We start from the raw sequence: 26,349 nt of genomic DNA on the forward strand, positions 1-26,349 counted from the left end.
ATTCCCCAGTGTCACGTCCGTCGGAACGAGGAGACCAAGGCGCAGCATGATTGGAATACAGTCTTATTTTATTAAAATGCAGAACACTTAAACAAACTAACAAAAACAACCGTGACGCTATAACCAACTAGTGCTGACATGCAACTACACATAGACAATAACCCACAAAACCAAAATGGAAAAATGGCAACCTAAATAGGATCCCCAATCAGAGACAACAATAAACAGCTTTCTCTGATTGGGAACCAATTCAGGCCACCATAGACCTACAAATAAATACAAATACCACCCTGGTCACACCCTGACCTAACCAAAATAATAAAGAAAACAAAGATAACGAAGGTCAGGGTGTGATAGTAGGCATTGTACTGGTGTCTTGCAGAATCATTTTAGAATTCTATTTGTGTTTTATAACTGTTTTTATTATAGGGCTCCCCTTAAACAGAGACTCTATCTCACAAGCCTCTAAATATAGCCTCAAAATAAGTGTTCAACAAAATAGTTGAAGAAGCATGTGCAATGGCTGATAGGGAAAACAGATCTGGCAATAAGAACAGGCTATAGATAGTCTAGACCATGTGGGACTCCTTGGCTATTTCGCTCAGGACAGGTTATAGCCAAGGCTTAATCAATATATTTTTTGTCTCATTTATTGAAATGGATATAGCCTCTGCGTGATAACGTTGTGCAACGCAAATGGCTATAACAAGCCTACATCCAGAGTGGAATTCACTAGTCAAAATGCCTAATTCAAGGTCTACAGTCCATGCTCCCAAATACTGGAAAATGTGTGATCACCACAATAGCCCACGTGGCTATAAAAAACGAATAAGGAAATTAAATTACCATTAAATAACACACAACTGCATTGCATACGATCCTAATAATTTACGTATGGATTTTCTTTCGATGAAGTGAATAGCTTTGATTTTTGGAGCAGGGCACTGGTAAAACGTGTTATCTCTGGCGTCTCGCTGGACATTGATAGTCAATATCTTAGGCTAAAAATTCCAGGAGTAGTTCATGCACGTCACTTGACCCGTATAGAGAATGGGAAAAGGAGCATAGTGTATCTGTATTATTGATGTTTGACGAGTATTTACCACCCTATGGAAAGTTGGGATATATAAGATACGCTGGAAGAGCATTTGTGCAAAACCTGATGCAATGCAAGAAGTGAAAAAAGTTTGATATAAGAGGTTGAGGTGTCAAGGATCAGGGCTGTACAGCAAATCTCCTACTGTATGTGGAGGCGGTGAAGAGCGTTGAAGGGGCAAGAGGCCACAATTCTGAAGAAGATATGGGGGTGGATGCACCACAACCAGTTGCAAATGTTATATGTCAATCAAGTGACTTGGATACACTTATTGTGAAAAAGGTGGATTTTGTAGCATGTATATGTAACCAATGTGAAATGGCTAGCTAGTTAGAGGGGTGCGCGCTAATACCGTTTCAATTGGTGACTTCACTCACTCTGAGGCCTTGAAGTAGTTGTTCCCCTTCAGAACATGGGCCATTCTTACAGTATTCTCCCTGTACACCAAGTCAGAACCATAGGATAAATAAAGGGGGCCTACAAGCAGAAAATGAAAGCCCTTATAATATTCAATGATTACATTTCTCTAAAACAGGCTTTAGGCTACATGTGCATCACCAAGTCAGAACAGTAGGCTAAGTTATGAGGGGGAAAGGGACCAAATTATTAGGGTAGGGCACATGGGCTACTTACAGCTTGCTACACAACATACACTTAATATTACTTTCTTAGCTACAGTATACATACCTCCCTGACATACTACATCATTTATGCAGCAGCATACAATATATTTTTTAACTCACCTCGATGTGCTGTGCTCACTTGAACAGGAAGGTGGTGCAGCGGGCCTTGTGGGCAAATTTTGTCATCAAACGTTGTCATCAAAGTCTGGCATTCTCTGGATTAATGGTGCTTTCAAGACCACTAGGAACTCTGAAAAAAACAAGGTTGAATCATGACGTCAGTGATCTTCAGATCGGCGCTCTAGAAAGAGGTCAAAGTTCGCAGCTTGGAATTCCGAGTTGGATAACTGTTCAAAACGTATTTTCCCAGTTCCCAGTTGTCTTGAACTCACTGAAGTCTGAGGTTTGCCAGTTACGAGTTTCCAGTTGTTTTGAACTCGGCAGAAGTCATGCTGTCATGCTATCTGGGATCTCCCCTATATTAACCCTACATGTTTTATTTAAACCTCAATGGTGTAGGGATGTCGCAAGATACCGAACAGCACGGACCAATGTAAAAACTAATCCAAAGCAGTTGCCGTGTTCGAGAGGATCAAAAATTAAAAACAGTAATGTATCATGGGTACATTGTAACTGACTGACTACAAATAATACTAACTACAAATAATAATGAGTAATTATTTATAGATCAGTCAATCGGCAGTTGCCTGCACCGTCGGCTGCAATGTCGAACAAGCCCAGTATTACCAGAGGAAAAGGCAAAGGGATTACTGGGCCCAAAATGTTGAAATGCATTCCAGGTGACTACCTCATGAAGCTGGTTGAGAGAATGCCAAGTGTGTGCAAAACTCACCAAGGCAAAGGGTGGCTATTTGAAGATTCTCAAATATAACATATTTTGATTTGTTTAGCACTTTTTTAGTTACAAGATGATTCCATATGTGTTATTTCATAGTTTTGATCTCTTCACTATTATTCTACAATGTATAAAATAGTGAAAATAAAGACAAATCCTTGAATGAGTAGGTGTGTCCAAATGTTTGACTGGTACTGTACATGCAACGAATTTTCCACCAACAGGTTTTTGTGCCAATGCACCACAAAACCAATTAAGCAACGCATAACTGCATAGGATTACCGATTTTTGGGGGGATTATCATCAAGGTTTGCATTTTCAACACCACAATCAAGTAGAGTATGTCAATCTCAACAAACAGATATACTTGGTTTGACAATCTCCGAATATCATTAAACTTTTTGGTGTTTTGTAACAATGTCTCTTTCCATGAATCGAATTGCTGTCGTGCAGTTTGGATCCCGGAATTATATTAGTGAAGGGGATGAACATGTGCAGGTAGCCTACAGGAGACTTTTGAAGTAGCCTGATCAGAGTAAATCATTGTGATATATGCCACACATAATAGGTAATACATTTTTAAAGTTAATTGACAAATATTTAGGCTGTATTGAAGCATCATGTTCTAGGTTCATGAATAGCTGCTCAGATTGGAAAAAGAGGTAGAACATGTTAAGTTTTCCTGAATAACTGGGCCTGCTGGAAGCATAGGCCTATATGATCAGAGTACGATTTGGAAGAATTATGATGGGCAACAGACAGCGCATCGGTAGGTAATCAGAAGTAAAAATACAGCCAGACTGGCCTGCTACTGTGCCTTTCTATAATCTTCCGAGACTAGACCCAGAACTGCGTGGTGCTGTAGGCTAGTCTATGTAGAATCATTGTATTGTCCCGAAACAAAATCAAAAGGGGATCTTTTTCAGCTACTTGTCTTCGCTGTTCTTTCATGAGCACCTGGCCTAATATAGAAAATGGGGTAGATTTGAATGATTTTATGTGTGTTATGATTGCTACTTAGCTTATTGCAAATCTGGACAAACGATCCACCTACCATTATTGTTGCTATGGATAGAGGGCAGGATAGTCAGTTCACTGGTAGACCATTAATTAGGCTATTAATCTGTGGTATAGTAAGCATACGGAAAAGCGTAGTGCATAAGGGAAGCACCAAAACACCTTGATATGGGAGGCGATACAAGCAGATGAGGAAAATGTGGCTATATGAAAGACATATAGTAAATCCTTCAAAATGGCTAATGTAAATCAGGGGAAAATGCACTACCCTCCCCTGTACCCAATAAAAAACTACAACCCTCCCCAAAGCAACAAAAAAATATGTTTGACAACCATCCCTAACTAGGATAACGATACTTTAGGTTGCTTACTCCAAAACATGATTAGTGACTTAAGTTTCCAGACAATGCTTTTTGTGTCTTCCCCTTTAATAAAAACTTGACCGGCTAGTTAGGTACATTGTGTTGTCATTAGTGATGGGTCGTTCGCAAACGAGTCGGCTCTAAGAGATGGCTCTTGTAGGTGAACGTTGGGAGCCCGGCTTATATATCAGAAAATCAGAATCTATTTAGAATTTTTATTTTAAGATATGAATAATCAAGAGTTCTAAATTAATAGAATTAACTCATTCAAAGAACTGAGAAATAAACAAAATATAGGCCTAAATGCTCAAGCGCACACACATTCTCTCTGACTGTCTGCTCAGACTAACAGCCTCACCTGTTGTTCCTGTCAATCAGACATGCAGTGTCAACCAACAAACCAAATATGTGTGGGGAGGGCTGAGCCAACTCAGTCACACACTTAGCAGCCGAGGAGAGAGTAAGGACAGCTGTGAAAACAGTCAGAAGCACTGTAGCATTTGGATGCATTTTAATAATGTAGAATTTGCCAAAACAAAATTCCACATAAAGCCGGTTCTACGCACAACCTACACCGGCATAGGCGAACTGTGCCCCCAACTGTGAAGCTAGCTGTAGCGGAGCTTCAGAAACTAGCGGGCCTGCTAGTGATAGTGGTGGAGTCAGCACCTCCTCACGTGGTGATGTATCCACTCAGTCAAGTAGGCCTACTCTGCGACCCTGTCACGTTCTGACCTTTATTTCCTTTGTTTTGTCATTATTTAGTATGGTCAGGGCGTGAGTTGGGGTGGGCAGTCTGTTTGTTTTTCTATGATTTGGGGATTTCTATGTTTCGGCCTAGTATGGTTCTCAATCAGAGGCAGGTGTCATTAGTTGTCTCTGATTGAGAATCATACTTAGGTAGCCTGGGTTTCACTGTGCGTTTGTGGGTGATTGTTCCTGTCTCTGTGTTTGCACCAGATAGGGCTGTTTTGGGTTTTCACGTTTCTTGTTAGTTTGTTCATGTGAAGTGCTTTATTAAACATGAATCAAAATAACCACGCTGTGCTTTGGTCCGCCTCTCCTTCACCACAAGAAAACCGTTACAGACCCACAGCAACGCAGTCTTCTATGGACCAGTTTATGCCAAAGTATGTCTGTAGCAAAACAAGGCCAAATTGATATTGCATTGGCTAAAATGATTGCCACTGATTTCCATCCATTTTCAATCGTGGATTGGTTTTAGAGGTTTCAGAAATTATAGTCTAAATCCAATGTACACAATTCCAAGCAGGAAAACCCTATTCTGTTGTTTTCACAGCTGTCCTTCCTCTCTCTCCTCAGCTGCTAAGTGTGTGACTGAGTGAGTTGGCTCGGCCCTCCCCCACGCATCTTTGGTTCATTGGTCACTTCATTGAAGATTTTTCGAAGTCTAGCTGTCTCCTGGACTGCTTTGAGTTCAGCAACAGACACACCTCTGAAATTGGCAGAGGAACTGTTGAGAGTGGCCAGAGAATGGCAAGTACATGGAAAATTGGTCTGTTGTATTAGCGACAATGCAGCTAACATAACCAAAGCCATGAACATTTTTAAATGGACCCATCATCCATGTCTTGCCCACACAATCAACCTGATTATAAGAGATGCTCTGAAGGTGATTAAGCCCACTGTGGACAAAGTGAAAGCAGCTGTGGAATACTTCCACAGGAGCATAGTAGGTGCTGAAAAACTAAAGTCTACACAACGCCAGATGGGGATGCCTGAGCTGAGGCCTAACAAGACTGCACTACAAGGTTGAATTCAACATTTTACATGTTGAAGCTGTTTCTTGAGTCAAAGGATGCCATCATCTCTACCCTGGCCATTGTCAATGCACCTGTTGATGCTCTGACCCAAGAGGAATGGGAGGTGGTGGTGGTGGAGGAGTTGTGCAGAGTCCTGGAACCCTTTGAGCAGGTCACTGTGGAGATCAGTGTAAAGGGGAACAGTAAGCAGTTATTACTACATCATTATTTAATCCAGTATTATATATGTACAGTTGAAGTCGGAAGTTTACATACACCTTAGCCAAATACATTTAAACTCAGTTTCACAATTCCTGACATTTAATACTAGTAAAAATTCCCTGTCTTAGGTCAGTTAGGATCACCATTTTATTTTAAGAATGTGAAATGTCAGAATAATAGTAGAGAGAAATACTTATTTCAGCTTTTCTTTTATCACATTCCCAGTTGGTCAGAAGATTACATTCACTCAATTAGTATTTGGTAGCATTGCCTTTAAATTGTTTAACTTGCGTCAAACGTTTTGGGTAGCCTTCCACAATAAGTTGGGTGAATTTTGGCCCATTCCTCCTGACAGACCTAGTGTAACAGAGTCAGGTTTGTAGGCCTCCTTGCTCGCACACACGTTTTCAGATCTGCCCACAAATTTGCTAGAGGGTTGAGGTCAGGGCTTTGTGATGGCCACTCCAATACCTTGACTTTGTTGTCCTTAAGCCATTTTGCCACAACTTTGGAAGTATGCTTAGGGTCATTGTCCATTTGGAAGACCCATTTGCGACCAAGCTTTAACTTCCTGATTGATGTCTTGAGATGTTGCTTCAATATATCCACATAATTTAATCCTTCCTCACGATGCCATCTATTTTGTGAAGTGCACCAGTCCCTCCTGCAGCAAAGCACCCCCACAACATGATGCCGCCAGCCCCCGTGCTTCACGGTTGGGATGGTGTTCTTCGGCTTGCAAGCCTCCCCCTTTTTCCTCCAAACATAACGATGGTCATTATGGCCAAACTGTTCCATTTTTGTATCATCAGACCAGAGGACATTTCTCCAAAAAGTATGATCTTTGTCCCCATGTGCAGTTGCAAACCGTAGTCTGGCTTTTTTATGGCGGTTTTGGAGCAGTGGCTTCTTCCTTGCTGAGCGGCCTTTCAGGTTATGTCGATATAGGACTTGTTTTACTGTGGATATAGATACTTTTGTACCTGTTTCCTTCAGCATCTTCACAAGGTCCTTTGTTGTTCTGGGATTGACTTGCACTTTTCTCACCAAAATACGTTCACTTCTAGGAGACAAAACACATCTCCTTCCTGAGCGCGTCTCCTTCCTAACGGCTGCGTGGTTCCATGGTGTTTATACTTGCGTACTATTGTTTGTACAGATGAATGTGGTACCTTCAGGTGCTTGGAAATTGCTCCCAAGGATGAACCAGACATGTGGAGGTCTACAATTGTTTTTCTGAGGTCTTGGCTGATTTCTTTTGATTTTCCCATGATGTCAAGCAAGCAAAGAGGCACTGAGTTTGAAGATAGGCCTTGAAATATATTCACATGTACACCTCCAATTGACTCAAATGATGTCAATTAGCCTATCAGAAGCTTCTAAAGCGATGACATCATTTTCTGGAATTCTCCAAGCTGTTTAAAGGCACAGTCAATTTAGTAAACTTCGGACCCACTGGAATTGTGATACAGTGCATTATAAGTGAAATAATCTGTCTGTAAGCAATTGTTGGAAAAGTTACTTGTATCATGCACAAAGTAGATGTCCTAACCGACTTGCCAAAACTATAGTTTGTGAACAAGAAATTTGTGGAGTGTTTGAAAAACGAGTTTTAATGACTCCGACCTAAGTGTATGTAAACTTCTGACTTCAACTGTATATGAGCAGTAGATGAGAATAGTAGTATCTTATTTGGAGGAGCCCCTCCTCCTCTGAGCTGGTGGAAGAACAAGGCCTCTGTCAACCTACGGCTTTACTAAAGTAATGACAGGGAGACCCTGCATAGTGGCCACATCCGTTCCCTCTGAGAGGGTCTTCTTGAAAACGTGACAAATAATTACTGAGAGAAGAAACCACATCAGGCCCTCGAAAGTGAGGCAGCTTGCATTTTTGAATGCCCATCTCTCATAAAAGCAAAATATGGTCAGCATTGCTGTGTGCTGCTGGTTATAACATAGCAATAAAGAAGAGAGAGATAAGAGATTAGCCACAGATGATGCAATCTCTATTGCACTCCACACTGCCCTTTCCCACCTGGACAAAAGGAACACCTATGTGAGAATGCTGTTCATTGACTACAGCTCAGCGTTCAACACCATAGTACCCTCAAAGCTCATCCCTAAGCTAAGGATCCTGGGACTAAACACCTCCCTCTGCAACTGGATCCTGGACTTTGACAAGCCGCCCCCAGGTGGTGAGGGTAGGTAAACAATACATCTGCCACGCTTATCCTCAACACTGGAGCTCCCCAGGGGTGCGTGCTCAGTCCCCTCCTATACTCCCTGTTCACCCACGACTGCATGGCCAGGCACAACTCCAACACCATCATTAAGTTTGCTGACGACACAACAGTGGTAGGCCTGATCACCGACAACGACGAGACAGCCTATAGGGAGGAGGTCAGAGACCTGGCCTGGTGGTGCCAGAATAACAACCTATCCCTCAATGTAACCAAGACTAAGGAGATGATTGTGGACTACAGGAAAAGGAGCACCGAGTACGTCCCCATTCTCATCGACTGGGCCGTAGTGGAGCAGGTTGAGAGCTTCAAATTCCTTGGTGTCCACATCCACAACAAACTAGATTGGTCCAAACACACCAAGACAGTCGTGAAGAGGGCATGACAAAGCCTATTCCCCCTCAGGAAACTAAAAAGATTTGGCATGGGTCCTGAGATCCTCAAAAGGTTCTACAGCTGCAACATCGAGAGCATCCTGACCGGTTGCATCACTTCCTGGTACGGCAATTGCTTGGCCTCCGACCGCAAGGCACTTCAGAGGGTAGTGTGTGCGGCCCAGTACATCACTGGGGCAAAGCTGCCTGCCATCCAGGACCTTCACATCAGGCGGTGTCAGAGGAAGGCCCTAAAAATTGTCAAAGACCCCAGCCACCCCAGTCATAGACTGTTCTCTCTACTACTGCATGGCAAGCGGTACCGGAGTGCCAAGTCTTGGACAAAAAGGCTCCTCAACAGTTTTTACCCCCAAGCCATAAGACTCCTGAACAGGTAACCAATGGTTACCCGGACTATTAGCATTGTGTGCCACCCCTCAACCCCTCTTTTACGCTGCTGCTACTCTCTGTTTATCTTATATGCATAGTCACTTTAACTGTACATTCATGTACATACTACCTCAATTGGCCCGACCAACCAGTGCTCCTGCACATTGGCTAACCGGGCTATCTGCATTGTGTCCCACCACCTGCCAACCCCTCTTTTTACGCTTCTGCTACTCTGTTCATCATATATGCACAGTCACTTTAACGATACCTACATGTACATACTACCTCAATAAGCCTGACTAACAGGTGTCTGTATATAGCCTTGCTACTCTTTTTTTTCCAAATGTCTTTCTACTGTTGTTTTATTTCTTTACTTACTTACCTACACACACACACACACACACACACACACCTTTTTTTTGGCACCATTGGTTAGAGCCTGTAAGTAAGCATTTTGTTGTAAGGTTTACACCTGTTGTATTCGGCGCATGTGACAAATAAACTTTGATTTGAAGAGGGACCAGTTTAATGTTTTAAGTGGAATGCTGCAGTTTTGCACATTGTTATTTATTTTTCTTTGATATGGTGCAATATTCTATTATGCTGTTCAGATTGTAGTCGTTTTGAATGGTTCGATTTATATTCACTTTGTTTATACATTAAAAAGTTATACTTCAAATGCAAATGTTTAATATGATTATTTTTCATAACAAACCAATGCATTTTTACATGCATTGTGGTTAAGGTAGAGTATGATTTCATTTAATAATTTAATTCTAATTGTTTTAACCCCAATCATAGTCAAAACTATCGCAAACTGTTTGACTTGAAAAAATACAAAATATATATTTTTTCAGAGCCGTTTGGTAGCCGAAAGAGCAGGCTCACTGAAAAGAGCCGGAATGCCCATCACTAGTTGTCACGGGAAGTGCTGGTCCACTCTCGTTGAAAATAAAATGGCTAGCTGTATCGTAAAAATTAATTTAAACTAATATACGTGTTTTTGGTCTTAATGTAATGTTAGCAGTGTGGTTAATGTTTGCTTTAAAATCAAAATTTAAGAAGATAAATTGTAGAAATAGGCGGGGTTTATGACTTTGTGGCTGTGTAACTGCTGACGCTCGTTTGAAACAAGCTAACAAAGTAAACATACTAACGTTAGCCAGCTGGCTTGCTAGCCAATATACAATGAATGACCTGTTATTGAGTGCCTAGTTACTCCACAACATATAGTACGGGGAAAAGATATCTACAGTAGTAGCAGGTAAGGAAACACTAAACTAACGTCGACTTTACTGTCTTTTAGCAGGCAGGTCACAAACTACGGCTAGCTAGCTAACGGCCTGTGGCTAGTAGGGGGGCAACAAGCTAGCTAGCGAGGTACACTTAGCTGGGCAACGTTAGCTATGAGAGAGGTTGGATACACAATATTACCGCTTGCGAAATTTAAAACCTGCACAATTGACCGTAGCAAATTATGTTCGTGCTAACTAGTTAACGTTAACAGCAGTAGTAGTATTACGTTAGCTTTATAGTCACATAAAACAATTAGATATATTATTTGATATAGGTAACTGGTAGCTACCGTTAGGTCGAAAAATAATGTATGATTATTTTCAACCTAGGCTAGTAGGCGCTTGATGTCGTTTTTTTTTTCTCCATAGAGAGACATTTCGTATAGCTGATTTCAGCTATTTGTTGTGACCTGCTTGACCAGCAAGCCTTGAAAACAAAACGAGCAAACGATGACTTCACCTACTCTTAACATCAATTAATAATCACAGGGAATGTTGGATGTCAAGCCGAGATATGGGAGCTGTTGTGCTTTTACTATTTTTATATATATATATATCTAACTAGGCAAGTCAGTTAAGAACAAATTCTTATTTTCAATGACGGCCTAGGAACAGTGGGTTGACTGCCTGTTCAGGGGCAGAACGACAGATTTGTACCTTGTCAGTTTGGGGATATTAACTTTCGGTTACAAGTCCAACGCTCTAACCACTAGGCTACCCTGCCGCCCCGTCTTTGAAGTATAGTCAGACACCATCGTGCCTCTTGTACAGCCATGGGGGTCTCTCGCTTGCTCTTTGGTCTGAGTTTGGCCAGTATGACTGTAGCTGGATAAATGTCCAGACCCCAGAAAGTGCCACGTTTCCTTTGGTTGATCCAGATGCTAAATGTTCCCTTATAAAACATTTGTATTTTTATGATCATTGCAGAATTTCAAGAGAGTCCTCTTCATGTCTCTCCTATAGGCTCCACTGTAGCTAAGATGGAGGTGCTGTGTTTCCGGTTGCCTGGTCATGGTGATGCCACCCTGAAGAGCATGAACTCCCTAAGGTCCAGGCAGCAGTTCTGTGACATCACTATAGTGGCAAGCGGCAGGCAGACGTTCCGGGGACACAAAGTGGTCCTTGCTGCCTGCTCCCCCTTCCTTAGGGACCAGTTCCTGCTCAACCCCTCCTCTGAACTGCAGGTGGGTGCTAGGGAAAGCCACCTTGATACACACTATTTGGGTTATGTTTGATGAATGTTGAGTGTCGTCTTCAGATGTACGAGCCCCTGACATACACTTCTTGTCACATACCCTTTTGATCTGACTGCTTTAATAGGCATATCTTTGAGCCTGGGAAGTTCTCAAATGTTGCATCATGCCAGCTGTGGTTCCAGTCCTATGCCTCATTATAGTAGATTATATCACAAGTCTTGCAGGATATGACACTAATGGCTTACACGATTGATCATAAGAAAAATAAAACTACATGACCAAAAGTATATGGACACCGGCTTGTTGAACATCTCATTTCAAAATCATGGGCATTAATATGGAGTCTCTCCCCCCTGCTGCTAAAACAGCCTCCACTCTTTAGGGAAGCTTTCCACTAGATGTTGGAACATTGCTGCGGGGACTTGCTTCCATTCAGCCACAACAGCATTAGTGAGGTCGGGCACTGATGTTGGGCGATTAGGCCTGGCTCCCAGTTGGCGTTACAATTCATCCCAAAGGAGTTTGATGGGGTTGAGGTCAGGGCTCTGTAGGCCAGTCAAGTTCTTCCACACTGATCTCGACAAACCATTTCTGTATGGACCTCTCATTGTCATGCTGAAACAGGAAAGGGCCTTCCCCAAACTGTTGCCGCAAAGTTGGAAGCACAGAATCGTCTAGAATGTCATTGTATGCTGTAGCATTAAGATTTCCCTTCAATGGAACTACGGTGCCTAACCCGAACCATGAAAAACCCGTCCCAGACCATTATTCCTCCTCCACCAAACTTTACAGTTGGCACTGCATTAATGCAGGTAGTTGTTCTGGCATCCGCCAAACCCAGATTCGCCGTCGGTCTGCCAGATGGTGAAGCGTGATTCATCACTCCAGATGATTGCTATTGCTCCAGAGTCCAATGGCAGAGAGCTTTACACCACTCCAGCTGATGCTTGGCATTGCGCATGGTGATCTTAGGCTTGTGTGGGAATGCTCAGCCATGGAACCCATTTCATGAAGCTCCCAACGAACAGTTCTTGTGCTGGCGTTGCTTCCAGAGGCAGTTTGGAACTCAGTAGTGAGTGTTTCAACCGAGGACAGACCATTTTTACGTACTTCACCACTTGGCCGCCCCGTTCTGTGAGCTTGTATGGCCTACCACTTTGCGGCTGAGCTGTTGTAGCTCCTAAACGTTTCCACTTAACATAACTTACAATAACAGCACTTCCAGTTGACCAGGGCAGCTCTAACAGGGCAGAAATTTGACGAATTCACTTGTTGGAAAGGTGACATCCTATGACGGTGCCACGTGGAAAGTCACTGCGCTCTTCAGTAAGGCCATTCTACTGCCAATGTCTATGGAGATTGCATTTGAAGGGTTGTCCACGTACTTTTTTGTATATATAGTGTATCTGAGACGTAGCAGCAAAATAGCTGTTTGGTGTGTTTTTCTTTCTTATTTTGTCCTCTAGGTGTCAGTCCTTCACAGCTCCTCTGTGGTATGTGAGCTGCTCCAGTCCTGTTACACCGGTGTGCTGCAGTTCAGCCCCAAGGAGATAGTGAATTATCTGACGGCTGCTAGCTACCTGCAGATGGAGCATGTTGTGGAGAAGTGCCGGGGAGCCCTGGGCAAGTACATGCAGCCAAAGAACCCCAGCTCACCAAAGGTTAGTTACTTATTTTGGTTGGTGTATAGTCAAAGGCACCCTATTGAAGCAATTGTTTGAAATCCCAACGTAAAAATGTTATTATACCGTGCTTCAATTGTAGAAGGCAAATACTTACTGAACTTATCTACTATGTGATTTATCAAAGGCTGGATTGTTTTTACCTGTGAAGATGTTGAACTGGCTCGTCTTCATTCTGTTTCTCTCCACCGCTCATTTTCAGATCAAGTCAGAAGAGAGCCAATTGACGCCAGTGACAGTCAGTGGTAGCAGCCACTCCCTTATGTCAACCTCTGCTGATCATTCCTCACTGCAGCCTCACAGCCCTGTACAGTCTCAGGCTGATGACCATACAGACTCAAACACTAAGACAGATATACAACACGATGATGACCCTAACACAATGGATGAGATTAAAGTAAGGAAATTCAGGAACAACACTTACCACTGCATCCATTTCATTTTTTGTTGAGTATTTGAATGTTTTTTTTGTAAAAAAAAATAATAGTTTACCAAATTATATTTGAGAGTATTTTATGATTTTTAAATACCTTGGTTAAATGTATGCAGTGTATTTGAGTATTTAACTACCTGTCTTTTCAAATAAAATATATATCTGAATGAATACTTTGATCAAATGTATGTGAAAGTAGTTGAGATATTTTAAATGTATTTGAACCCAGGTCTGGTAGCTACCCAAGGACATTGATTTATAGCACACTCAAATTGGTCTCATGTTGTTCCAGGTGAGAGTAACAGAGGAGGGCAGGGAGGATTATGACGTGTTCCGGATCTGCATTGAGGATGAGCAGGAGCCGGAAGAGAGGCGAGAGGCAGAGGAAGGCGGAGAGGAAGCCACAGAGGGGCATCAGGGGTGCCAGTACCAAGATACGGACAGTGTCATAGTGGGAGGGGGCAGGGGTGATGATATGGCCCCAGCTGAAATGTCCATCCGCAACAGCGGCTTTGAGAGGGAGGGGCTCCAAGGCTGGAGGCGTAGACTCACCGACTCACCCAAAGTGGGCCGGGGGGGGGGAGGGGCTTCAAGAGGAAGCGTGGCTCGTACCGCGAGAGGGAGAGGAGGCCTCTGGGTATGCAGTACCAGGAGGCGTGGCGTCTACCCACCGGGGCGGAGATGATGCAGGGCTTTGGCCTGGACTTCAGCCAGGAAACCATGAGGTCAGCGTTCCTCTCGGGGGGCGATCTCCCACGGCTAGACTACGGGATGGGGGAGGTTCAGGGAGAGGAGCTGGTGCCCCGGGATGGGAATGGTCAGGCCCACTACAACCTGGATGACCCCAGTGGTGATGGAGGTGAAGGTAACATGGGGATGGCGGCTGTGCCAACAGGTGGTGATGGGGCGGGGGATGAGTCTGTGGCCGTGGTGGGCTCGACCTCCAGCACAGCGGGGCCGGTGGCATGCGAGCAATGCGGCCTGACCTTCCCCTTGGCCCACTCCCTGGCCGTCCACACGCGCGCCACCCACTTGCTGTACGTGTGCCCCTGCTGCGGCAAACACTTCAACCACTCCAGCAACCTCAACCGCCACATGACTGTGCACCGCGGTGCCAAGGTCCACCGCTGCCCGCTCTGCGACAAGACATTCACGCAGAAGTCCACGCTGTGCGATCACATGAACCTACACAGTGGTGAGCGGCCTCACTGCTGCGCCTACTGCCACTCGCGCTTCGCCCACAAGCCGGCGCTGCGGCGCCACCTCAAGGAGCAGCATGGGAAGACGACCGCTCAGAACAGCCTGGAGGCACAGGCCGAGATGGAGCGAGTGGCAGGGCCAGGTGAAGGAGAGGGAGACACTCAGGACAGATTTGACTTTTGAAAAGGACACTGGAACAGGGAGGGGGAGGAGAGATGCTCCCTTACCCCTCTTCTCAGCCAAAATGTACACTCATTGACTAAGCATTACAGGTTGCAGTTGGAGGTACAGGGGGGTTATTCAAGCAAGCGGCTGTGTGCTTACCTTCTGCTCTAATTGCCAAAAGAGTGGTTTGGAGTGTGCCTTTGAGTTTGTGGGTTGGAAACAAGGTTGTGTGTGCTGGAGGGACCTACTAAGATCTTGAAAGGGAAAGCCCCTACTTTTAGACCTGGGGTGCACAACTCTGGTCCTCCTCACGGGCCGAAGTGTATGCGGTTTGAAGCTCTGGCCAGTCAATGACATGGATTGATTATTTATCTCTTAATTATTTAATTGAAGGGGGGGAAATGATGACCTACTGTACAGCACTGTGGCTCTGGAGGACTGGAGTTGTGCACACCTCAGTTTTAGATCTTTGTCTCATTTGTTACTCATTGGCTGACCAATAAAATATTTTACATTTGTGTATTTGAAGGTGAGCTTCTTGTTAAATGTTGGTATGTACCAGCTGATTTGTAATGTGTACTTAACAGTGTAAGACACTATTTAAAGAGGTACCCAAAATAAAAGTAGGCTATCATTCCATAATCATGCTCATCACAAAAGGACAAATAGTAAGAGACCTACACTTTGTGCAATGCGCGTTTACTCAGGACTTGAGACACTATTCTGTAAATGTGCACAAAATGACACGTGACCCGGTGTGCTCAGCTGACGTTTTAATATACAGTGAATTTGGAAAGTGTTCAGAACCCTTCATTTTGTTACGTTACAGCTTTATACATACAGTGCCTTGCGAAAGTATTCGGCCCCCTTGAACTTTGCGACCTTTTGCCACATTTCAGGCTTCAAACATAAAGATATAAAACTGTATTATTTTGTGAAGAATCAACAACAAGTGGGACACAATCATGAAGTGGAACGACATTTATTGGATATTTCAAACTTTAACAAATCAAAAACTGAAAAATTGGGCGTGCAAAATTATTCAGCCCCCTTAAGTTAATACTTTGTAGCGCCACCTTTTGCTGCGATTACAGCTGTAAGTCACTTGGGGTATGTCTATCAGTTTTGCACATCGAGAGACTGAATTTTTTTCCCATTCCTCCTTGCAAAACAGCTCGAGCTCAGTGAGGTTGGATGGAGAGCATTTGTGAACAGCAGTTTTCAGTTCTTTCCACAGATTCTCGATTGGATTCAGGTCTGGACTTTGACTTGGCCATTCTAACACCTGGATATGTTTATTTTTGAACCATTCCATTGTAGATTTTGCTTTATGTTTTGGATCATTGTCTTGTTGGAAGACACATCTCTGTCCCAGTCTCAGGTCTTTTGCAGACTCCATCAGGTTTTCTTCCAGAATGGTCCTGTATTTGGCTCCATCCATCTTCCCATCAATTTTAACCATCTTCCCTGTCCCTGCTGAAGAAAAGCAGGCCCAAACCATGATGCTGCCACCACCATGTTTGACAGTGGGGATGGTGTGTTCAGGGTGATGAGCTGTTGCTTTTACACCAAACATAACGTTTTGCATTGTTGCCAAAAAGTTCCATTTTGGTTTAATCTGACCAGAGCACCTTCTTCCACATGTTTGGTGTGTCTCCCAGGTGGCTTGTGGCAAACTTTAAACAACACTTTTTGGATATCTTTAAGAAATGGCTTTCTTCTTGCCACTCTTCCATAAAGGCCAGATTTGTGCAATATACGACTGATTGTTGTCCTATGGACAGTCTCCCACCTCAGCTGTAGATCTCTGCAGTTCATCCAGATTGATCATGGGCCTCTTGGCTGCATCTCTGATCAGTCTTCTGCTTGTATGAGCTGAAAGTTTAGAGGGACGGCCAGGTCTTGGTAGATTTGCAGTGGTCTGATACTCCTTCCATTTCAATATTATCGCTTGCACAGTGCTCCTTGGGATGTTTAAAGCTTGGGAAATCTTTTTGTATCCAAATCCGGCTTTAAACTTCTTCACAACAGTATCTCAGACCTGCCTGGTGTGTTCCTTGTTCTTCATGATGCTCTCTGCGCTTTTAACGGACCTCTGAGACTATCACAGTGCAGGTGCATTTATACGGAGACTTGATTACACACAGGTGGATTGTATTTATCATCATTAGTCATTTAGGTCAACATTGGATCATTCAGAGATCCTCACTGAACTTCTGGAGAGAGTTTGCTGCACTGAAAGTAAAGGGGCTGAATCATTTTGCACGCCCAATTTTTCAGTTTTTGATTTGTTAAAAAAGTTTGAAATATCCAATAAATGTCGTTCCACTTCATGATTGTGTCCCACTTGTTGTTGATTCTTCACAAAATAATACAGTTTTATATCTTTATGTTTGAAGCCTGAAATGTGGCAAAAGGTCGCAAAGTTCAAGGGGGCCGAATACTTTCGCAAGGCACTGTATCTGCACTGTATCATGCTAAACCAAAGGAAACAGACAAAGCGATGGATGTGAGAGGTAGGTGGACCACATCAGACAACCAGATGGAAAAATGTATTGATGTGATTTATTGAGCTCCACAAAACAATGAAACCCCTGGTTACAAGAGCAAGACCAAACCACCACAATCTTTGTTCACATGGTCATTGCCATTACACATCCTGGCCATGAATGAAATGTAGCATCTACTCAGAACTGACACATGGTGCCGTATCGGGCAATCAACAACCAACACAAAATGCAATATAGAAAATGCATACAAAGCTAACTCATTGATTCGTACAGATCTCCAATGCGGCACGCCTCATAGGAAATCCTCACTGTACACAACCTGGTTTCTCTTGTCTCTGTAGGAACCTTTGGCACTGTTCTGCACAGCTGTGAGGGGAAAGAGAGAAAGTATACATGATTCCAGAGTTGACACTTCCTGTCATACACTGCTTGTTAGTCCGATCTGTGTTTGACCAGAACTGATATTTACCCAGAGTGGCCCAAACAGATTTGCCGGTGGCTGCCTCCAGCATGGGCTGCTTCCTGGCGATGCTGACTTTGATGGTGACGTCTCCCACCGTGCTTCCATTCAACTGGGAGAAAAAGAGTATAGATGATAGGTTTTACACTATAATGCCTTAAGTTGGGACGGAGCTAGAGCTATACTGACTGACCTCCGCTACAGCTTGGTCTGCAGACTCCATCTTCTCAAAGGTGATAAATGCACAGCTAGAAAGAGAAAGACAAGGCTGTGTTCATTAGGCACCAAACAGAACAAAACAGCGAGGGACTTACTGGACTAGTTTTCAACTGCAAAACATTTTAAAACACTGAACATTTTCAGTTTTGGATGCTCTCCCAATCACACACCCACAAGGACATAAAAGTAATGTAGCCGTACTTGCGTGGGGAATCCATGGACAGGTCAATGATGGTGCCCTGTTGGGAGAAGGCTGAACGCAGGTTGTCCTCCACAAGGCCAGTTCCATACACGTACACTGTGTTCCCCTTCCTCACCCCCCTCCGCTCTGGGTACGAGTCTGATCCTGAGAGGGGGAAAGAGAGAGAAGATAAGGGAGAAGAAAAACAGTTCCATTATTCCATCCTTGAATTTGTATTTTGAGATAAACATCCTTTTAAGAATGCCAATGATAAGACACATGAAAAGACAGAAGTCCAGTAAACGAATACTCACGTCTGAACGGTCCGTCTCGCTCACGTGACTCTCTGTCTCCTCCCCTTTCCCGGTCTCCGTCCTGGCTCCTGTCTCTCTCGCGGTCTCGCGGCTCTCTGTCCCTGCCCCGGTCGCCGCTGCCCCGGTCTCTCTCTCTGTCCCGGTCTCTCTCTCTGTCGCGCTCCCTCTCTCTGTCCATCTCTCGATCTCCTCTGTCTCTCTCTCGCTCCATGTCTCTGCTGGTGGAAAGGCCGCCGCCTCCCTCCTCCTCATCACGAGCCGCCCGGTCACCTGGAGTGACGAAGCTGTTAGAGATCGAGATGTTAAACCGCCTTATACAGAGAACCAGCCTTTATTATTTATCAGAGCTTTTAGGCTTACCTCTCGTACAAAGATTTTCTGTGGGCTCTTTTGCCAGCCTAGAGTAGAAATTAAAATTTAAAAGCAACAGCATCAGTTGTATATTCCCCCCCCCAAAAAAATATCCAAGTCACTGGTTCTGTGACCACAATACAGGCAGACAGCATTGGCAAAATACTGTAAATGCATGCCATTTTGTAGGTAGAGTTCATCAATTCATTGGCTGATTTGATTTGGGATGTCATATAATTCTAATTTTACCTCAGAAAGTTCCTCATCAGTGGACATGCTCCTTTGGAATGGTTGGAAAGCCACAGGGCCTGGGACTTTCTCTGGATCCTGGTAAACAGAAAGAGAAAATATAACAAATCATTACTAAACCATGAATTGATATGTTTGAGTTCCATCACAGACTAGTTTATGTGTCAGATTTAAACATTATTATTATGTATATAAATTGTTGTATCAATAATTTATTCTATGATCAATTCACAATACACATCCTTGCATATTGCATTTTGTATATCACCTTGAGCTTGATCTCTAGCGTTCTAGAGCGCTTGAAGCCAGAGTTCTTGTTCTCTGACTTGATGGCGCTGATGGCTCCAGACTTGATAAGCATCTTTGCCTGCTCTGTAGCTGTTGCTGTATCTAGCACCGGCTGGTCTGACAAAGCTAGGAGGGAGAGAGTAGATGCAACATAATCAACTGTGACAAAGTATCTGCTTAGTAATACAGTTTTAAAAAGTAAAGACAAAGCCACATACTTCTCTTCAATCCACTCTGATTGGTCTGGCTGGTTGAACTCTGCTGCTTCTTCAAAGCCAGCAGTGCCTTTTTCTAGAGGTGTGAGGATAGAGGGAGAGAAAGAGAATAAGAGGTGTAAACACTAAGGCCAATCGGAGTTTGGTAACATAATAATATCTAACTTTCAACATTATGAGTGTGATGATGATGACTGACCGGTGAATTTAACAAAGACCTAGGACTACTCCTGATCACACCTGCAAATGTGGGGGCAGTGACACATCTCATTGTCAAAAGCAGGATACGGATACATAGATTTCTCTCTAGTCAAGTGAGGAGATTCTTAAAGTTGTTCACCTTTTTCTTGAGTTTGGCATATTTCTTCTGCAGAGATTCCTCTTCCTCTGTCAAAGAGCTTGGGAACACCACCATGTCGAACCAAGCTGGAAAGTATTGCTTAAAAGGATTAGACAACCAGAATAATGGACATATTTGCACAACACAATGAATACCAATACACACGTGTGGTTGAATTAACTCTATAATGCAATTGCATCAACTCAAAAACTACTATTTACATTTTGTTCACGACCAAATAGATTTCTGTTTCTACATTCTACATGCATCTGACAACATTTTAAAACCTTACGTTAGCTTGTCGGTTGGCTAGCTAACGTTACCTATTAACATTAGCTGCTACTACTAGCAATCTACATTGTGTTACACAGGGCAGTGGAAAGTATATAATTACTTATCAACAATATGGCAATGTACCTTTCAGACTACAACAATAAACAAAATATACTACATTGACACTATTGTATTTCGAAATGTTATTATTTTATTACCTTTGTTACGTTACTATAGCTAGTTGTATTCACACCCATTCACGAACACAAAAACACAGGCGCATGAAAATGACGTACACAGTTGTTATGGCGCATGAGTAAGAAAAATCACTATTCAACTTGCAAAAATTTATGGAATAAGTCAATTATAAGGAATGCATGGCCTACACTTGACAACATTTAGTAAGATAATGTATTAATATTGAGATACATATCGTATTACATATGGCAATTTGACCTACTTCCGCCTTTGCCATTTCCGAAAAGACAGTGAACTGCTGCACCAACTTTCATCTGCGGTGGAGAAATGGAAAGAATAGGTGAAGGAGATTTAGATAATATGTACAGATAATGAATTAGGCATACGGTTAATGCCATTGCTGTAAACTTAGCTTTAAAGTGACTTGCTAGCAATACAGTTTACTGGCGAATATAACAACTTGGGTTAGCCTAGCGTTAGCTAGCCAGTTCAGCTCTCATTCATGTTGCAGAAATGTAACGTTAGTCCCTGACAATATGCGCAACGTGTTTTGAACAGAATCTTAACAGCTAAAGCAGTAAATGATGACATTGCAATATATGTTTATATGATTCAATATCTTACAATGGACTCTAATGTATTGCGCGATAGAGGACAGCCCATAGAAACTAGGCTATTCATCTCAATCCCATTTCTCTCTCCATAGATCTTCCCCCTGTGGGCCCCACAGATCTCCCGCTATCCCTGCTGGAGATGGGTTGCTCTGGCAGGTTTGAGCTCATCACACATCCACAGCCCAATGACCAGCCCCTGTATCCACAAAGCACGGTCAGTATGACTCAAATCCAATTTTATATGCCACATGTGCCGAATACAACATGTGTAGACCTTACAGTGAAATGCTTATTTACAGGCCCTTAAAACCAACAATGCAGTTTTAAGAAAATACAAAAAAAGTATGAGATACGAATAACAAATAATTAAAGAGCAGCAGTAAATAACAATAGTGGTGCTATATATAAGGGTACTGGTACAGAGTTGATGTGTGGGGGTAATATGTGCATGTATGTAGAGTTAAAGGGACTATGCATAAATAATAACAGAGTAGCAGCAGTGTAGAAGAGGCGAGGATACAAATAGAGTAGCCATTTGATTAGATGTTCAGGAGTCTTCTGGCTTGGAGTTAAAAGTTGTTTCGAAGCCTCTTAGACCTAGACTTGACACTCTGGTACCGCTTGCCGAGCGGTAGCAGAGATAACAGTTTCTGACTAGGGTGGCTGGAGTCTTTGACAATTTGTAGGTCCTTCCTCTGACAATGCCTGGTATAGAGGTCCTGGATGGCAGGAAGCTTGGCCCCAGTGATGTACTGGGCCGTACGCACTACCCTCTGTAGTGTCGGCGGCCGAGCAGTTGCCATACCAGGCAGTGATGCAACCCGTCAGGATGCTCTCGATGGTGCAGCTATCTCAGTCTGTGGTTGGATTCTTATCTGAAAACTCGCCCTGCCATTTCTACAGATATGAAAGGACTGCTTAAAGTATGCAAGCAATATATTGCATATCTCCATCTACCTCTATTTGTCTAAGTCAAGTTTTTACAGTAGGTGACACCTACCTACCTAGGTCCTTAAGAACCGCAAAGGCCCGCCATCAAGTTTAAAGGAAAGGAGCAAACTTCAGTTTGGAAAGCATCCTGTGTTTACATACAATCCTACAATGTGATTTTCTGGATTTATTTTTCTCATTTTGTCTGTCATAGTTGAAGTGTACCTATGATGAAAATTACAGGCCTCTCTCATCTTTTTAAGCAGGAGAACTTGCACAATTGGTGGCTGACTAAATACTTTTTTGCCCCGTTGTACATCTCCTATCTAATCTCTCCAGCCTATTATCTCCCTTATGTGTTTCTATCATTCATTTATCTACAGCTCCCCCATGGACTCCCTCCCACCAGTGTGGGCCTGGAGACAGAGGTAGAGAAGCGCTTCCTACGCGACCCTGCCTGGCTTCCCATACACGATACCGACGCTGCCTTCCACAGGTTTCTGAAGTGAGTCTGCTTACAGTGCCTTCACGTATTCATACCCAAGGGCTTAATCCACATTTTGTCGTGTTACAGTCTGAATTCGAAATGGATGACGTTTCTTTTTTTATATATTTTTTCCATCTACACACAATACTACATAATGACAAAATGAAAACATGTTTAATTTTTTTGAAACAAATATATTGAAAATTAAATACAGAAATATTGAACATACATATTCACACCCCGGAGTCAATACATGTTAGAATCACCTTCGGCAGCGATTACAGCTGTGAGTTTTTCTGGGTAAGTCTCTAAATACTTGACACACCTGGATTGTACAATATCTGCACATTTATTCTTTTTAAAATTCTTCAAGCTATGCCAAGTTGGTTGTTGATCATTGCTAGACAGCCATTTTCAAGTTTTGACATTGATTTTAAGCAGATTTAAGTCAAAACTGTAACTATGCCACTTAGGAACATTCAATGTCGTCTTGGTAAGCAACTCTTTCCATGACATAGTAGGCTGACCAGGTGAAAACTATATCGTCCCTTGTTGATGTCACACATTAAATCCACTTCAGTCAGTCAGTGTAGTAGTGATGGGCATTCCGTCTCTTTTCAGTGAGCCAGCTCGTTCGGCTCAGCTCACTAAAAGAGCCGGCTCTTTTGGCTCCCAAACGGCTCTTTAAAAAATATATGTTTTGTATTTCAAGTCAAACAGTTTGCGATAGTTTGACTATGATTGGGGTTAAAACAATTATAATTAAATTATTAAATGAAATCATACTCTACCTTAACCACAATGTATGTAAAAATGCATTGGTTTGTTATGAAAAAGAATGCTATTAAACATTTGCATTTAAAGTAGACATTTTTAATGTATATAAACAAAGTACATATAAATCTATCCATTCAAAACGAATACAATCTAAACAACATAATAATGGAATATTGCACCATGTCAAAGAAAAATAAATAACAATGTGCAAAACTGTAGCATTCCACTTAAAACATTAAACTGGTCCCTCTTTTCTCTCTCTTCTTTATTGCCATGTTATAACCAGCAGCACATAGCAATGCTGACCATACTTTGCTTTTATGAGAGATTTGCATTCAGAAATCCAAGCTGCCTCACTTTCGAGGGGCTGATGCGGTTTCTTCTCTCAGTAATTATTTGTCCCGTTTTCGAGAAGACCCTCTGAGAGGGAAAGGATGTGGCCACTATGCAGAGTCTCCCTGTCATGACTGTAGTAAGCCGTGGGTAGACAGAGGTCTTGTTCTTCCACCAGCTCAGAGGAGGAGGGGCTCCTCCAAATAGGATCGGACCTCCATTATGACATCTGCTGAGGGATTCCTTCGTGCTGTATCCCCAGTTGCTCTCTCGTCAAACAGCAGACGTTTATGGCACTGGTGCTTCTGCTCCATCTGATCCCTCTTCTTCCTGTTGCCCTATATTATTACATGTATTTTTTTCGTTCTTTGAATGAGTTAATTCTATTAATTTAAATCTTTTGATTATTCCTATCTTAATTTTTATTTTATTTTTATGAATAGATTCAGCACTTCTGATATGTGAGCCGGCTCCCAACGTTCACCTACAAGAGCCATCTCTTAGAGCCGACTCATTCGTGAACGACCCATCACTACAGTGTAGATGAATTATTAAATAATGATTTTTAAGCCTTGTGACAATTGAGACATGGATTGTTGTGTATGTGTGCAATTCAGAGGGTGAATTGGCAAGACACACGATTTGTGCCTTTGAACGGTCTATGGTAGTAGGTGCCAGGTGCTCCAGTTTGTGCCAAGAACTGCAATGCTGCCTTGGTTTTCACACTCAACAGTTTCCCGTGTGTATCAAGAATGGTCCACCACTCAAAGGACATCCAGCCAACTTGACACAACTGTGGGGACGCATTGGAGTCAACAATTGAGGCTGTTCTGAGGGCAAAACTGGAAGGTGTTCTTAACTCAATATTAGGAAAGTGTTCTTCATGTTTTGTACAATCAGTATATTTTTGGCCTTGTGTTTTAGGTTATTGTCCAGCTGAAAGGGGCATTTGTCTCCCAGTGTCTGTTGGAAAGCAGACTGAACCAGGTTTTACTCTAGAATTTTGCCGGTGCTTAGCTATATTCCGTTTTCTTTTTATCCTGCATAAACTCCCTAGTTCTTGCCGATGACAAGCATTCTCACAGCATGATGCAGCCCCTACCATTGATGTGTTGTGTTGGATTTGCCACAAACATAACCTTTTGTATTTTTGCCACTTTTTGCTACTTTTGCAGTTTTACTTTAGAGCTATATTGCAAACAGGATGCATGCTTTGGAATTGTTTTATTCTCTACAGACTTTCTTTTTTTCACAAATTTAGGTTAATATTGTGTAGTAATTACAATGTGTTGATCCATCCTTAGTTTTCTCCTATCACAGCCATTAAACTCTGTTTTAAAGTCACCATTGGCCTCATGGTGAAATCCCTGCGCGGTTTCCTTCCTCTCCAGCAACTGAGTTAGGAAGGAAGCCTGTATCCTTGTAGTGACTGGGTGTATTGATACATCATCCAAAGTGTAATTAATAACTTCACCATGCTCAAAGGGATATTCAATATCTGCTTTTATTTATTTTTACCCATCTAATAATAGGTGTCCTTTTCAAGGCATTGGAAAACATCTCTGGTATTTTTCGTTGAATCTGTTATGTTTGAAATTCAATGCTTGACTGAGGGAACGTACAGATAATTGTACGTGTGGGGTACAGAGATGAGGTAGTCATTCAAAAATCATGTTAAACACTATTATTGTACACAGAGAGACACTGTACATTTCTTATTAGGGTTTTGCTTGTTTACTTTTTATTGCTTTGATGCCATATAAATCTTACTTGGAAAGTGGTGTTTAAGGGGAATTCAGTGGTCCAGATGAGGCTATTCACCCGTAGTGAAATACTGTTGTACCACATGGTCACAGAATTAATTTGCGGTAACAGACTTGTTGCTTTTCTCTAGGCTGGCTGAGCGAGACGTTTGTGTGGACTCTCTTCTTCATTGCTCTTCGTCACCTCTCCACTCTGGCATCTCAGTAGTCAGAGATCCAACGACAGGAATGCTTTTGGACTTCACTGAGGTACATGCTATTGTCAGCTATGCTGTCTTAGTCTGTGTGTCCTAATAATGCCCCGATGATCATGATGTGACTCATTGGGAACATTCAGAATTGTAGCACTTCCCTGAGTGATCTATTAATCTTATTAAAAGGTCTACTTCTTTTCATACACTTGCTACACATTTTGCAACCCAGTGTCATTAAATCTCCTTCTCACTCTCTGTCCAGGTGTTACTGGGGGACACAGGCATCTCTGCTAAGAATTCAATGTCCCTGCAGCGTCCACCAAACCCTAATCCCTCTGAGAGCCTCCGAGGAAGCAACACCAACTACCCCTTTCTGCCCGGTGGGTCTGAGTCCTCACCTAAATATATTATCAGATCCTTATATACTACATGAGTGATATGGAGTTGGTCCCCCATTTCCTGCTATAACAGCCTCCACACTTCTGGGAAGGCTTTCCACTGGATGTCGGAAGCACAGAATCGTCTTTCTATACTGTAGCGTTTCCCTTCACTGGAACTAAGGGGCCTAGCCTGAACCATGAAAAACAGCCCCAGACCATTATTCCATCTCCACCAAACTTTACAATTGGCACTATGCATTTGGGCAGGTAACGCTCTCCTAGCATCCACCAAACCCAGATTCATCCGTCAGATGGCCAGATGGTGAAATGTGATCCATCACTCCAGAGAAGGCATTTCCA

The 26,349-nt window shown here is 42.8% G+C and overlaps 3 protein-coding genes across 4 annotated transcripts in view; 2 read left to right on the top strand and 1 right to left on the bottom strand.

Moving 5' to 3' along the window:
• Nucleotides 1-9,846: 9,846 nt before the first annotated feature.
• LOC112264902 (zinc finger and BTB domain-containing protein 12) lies at nt 9,847-15,435 on the top strand. The gene is given in 6 exon segments (XM_024441812.2): nt 9,847-10,206; nt 11,201-11,421; nt 12,900-13,094; nt 13,318-13,512; nt 13,841-14,107; nt 14,110-15,435. Coding segments are annotated over 5 exon segments (1,683 nt in total). The 5' UTR covers nt 9,847-10,206; nt 11,201-11,217; the 3' UTR covers nt 14,932-15,435.
• A 2,029-nt stretch (nt 15,436-17,464) lies between these two features.
• Nucleotides 17,465-20,634, bottom strand: LOC112264904 (negative elongation factor E). 2 transcript variants are annotated; one of them, XM_024441816.2, is made up of 11 exons: nt 20,532-20,634; nt 20,041-20,126; nt 19,704-19,776; nt 19,466-19,611; nt 19,198-19,275; nt 18,958-18,995; nt 18,598-18,881; nt 18,304-18,448; nt 18,077-18,131; nt 17,893-17,995; nt 17,465-17,789 (listed from the first exon to the last, which is right to left on the bottom strand). In XM_024441816.2, exons 2-11 carry the CDS (start codon nt 20,113-20,115, stop codon nt 17,716-17,718), a joined length of 1,071 nt encoding a protein of 356 aa, XP_024297584.1. In that variant the 5' UTR covers nt 20,116-20,126; nt 20,532-20,634; the 3' UTR covers nt 17,465-17,715. The 2 variants fall into 2 exon arrangements, with proteins under 2 accessions (XP_024297584.1, XP_024297583.1); XM_024441815.2 differs by having other exon boundaries at nt 20,041-20,139; nt 20,532-20,607.
• LOC112264903 (helicase SKI2W) overlaps nt 20,631-26,349 on the top strand; it is a 52,184-nt gene continuing 46,465 nt past the window's right edge. The window contains exons 1-5 of the mRNA XM_024441813.2: nt 20,631-20,851; nt 21,218-21,339; nt 22,439-22,560; nt 25,547-25,664; nt 25,872-25,989. Of these exons, the coding sequence (XP_024297581.2) occupies nt 20,839-20,851; nt 21,218-21,339; nt 22,439-22,560; nt 25,547-25,664; nt 25,872-25,989 (493 nt within the window). The 5' untranslated portion in view covers nt 20,631-20,838. The remainder of the gene's footprint in view (nt 20,852-21,217; nt 21,340-22,438; nt 22,561-25,546; nt 25,665-25,871; nt 25,990-26,349) is intronic.

Source organism: Oncorhynchus tshawytscha, linkage group LG13 (genome assembly GCF_018296145.1).
Source record: "Oncorhynchus tshawytscha isolate Ot180627B linkage group LG13, Otsh_v2.0, whole genome shotgun sequence".
NCBI lineage: Eukaryota > Metazoa > Chordata > Actinopteri > Salmoniformes > Salmonidae > Oncorhynchus > Oncorhynchus tshawytscha.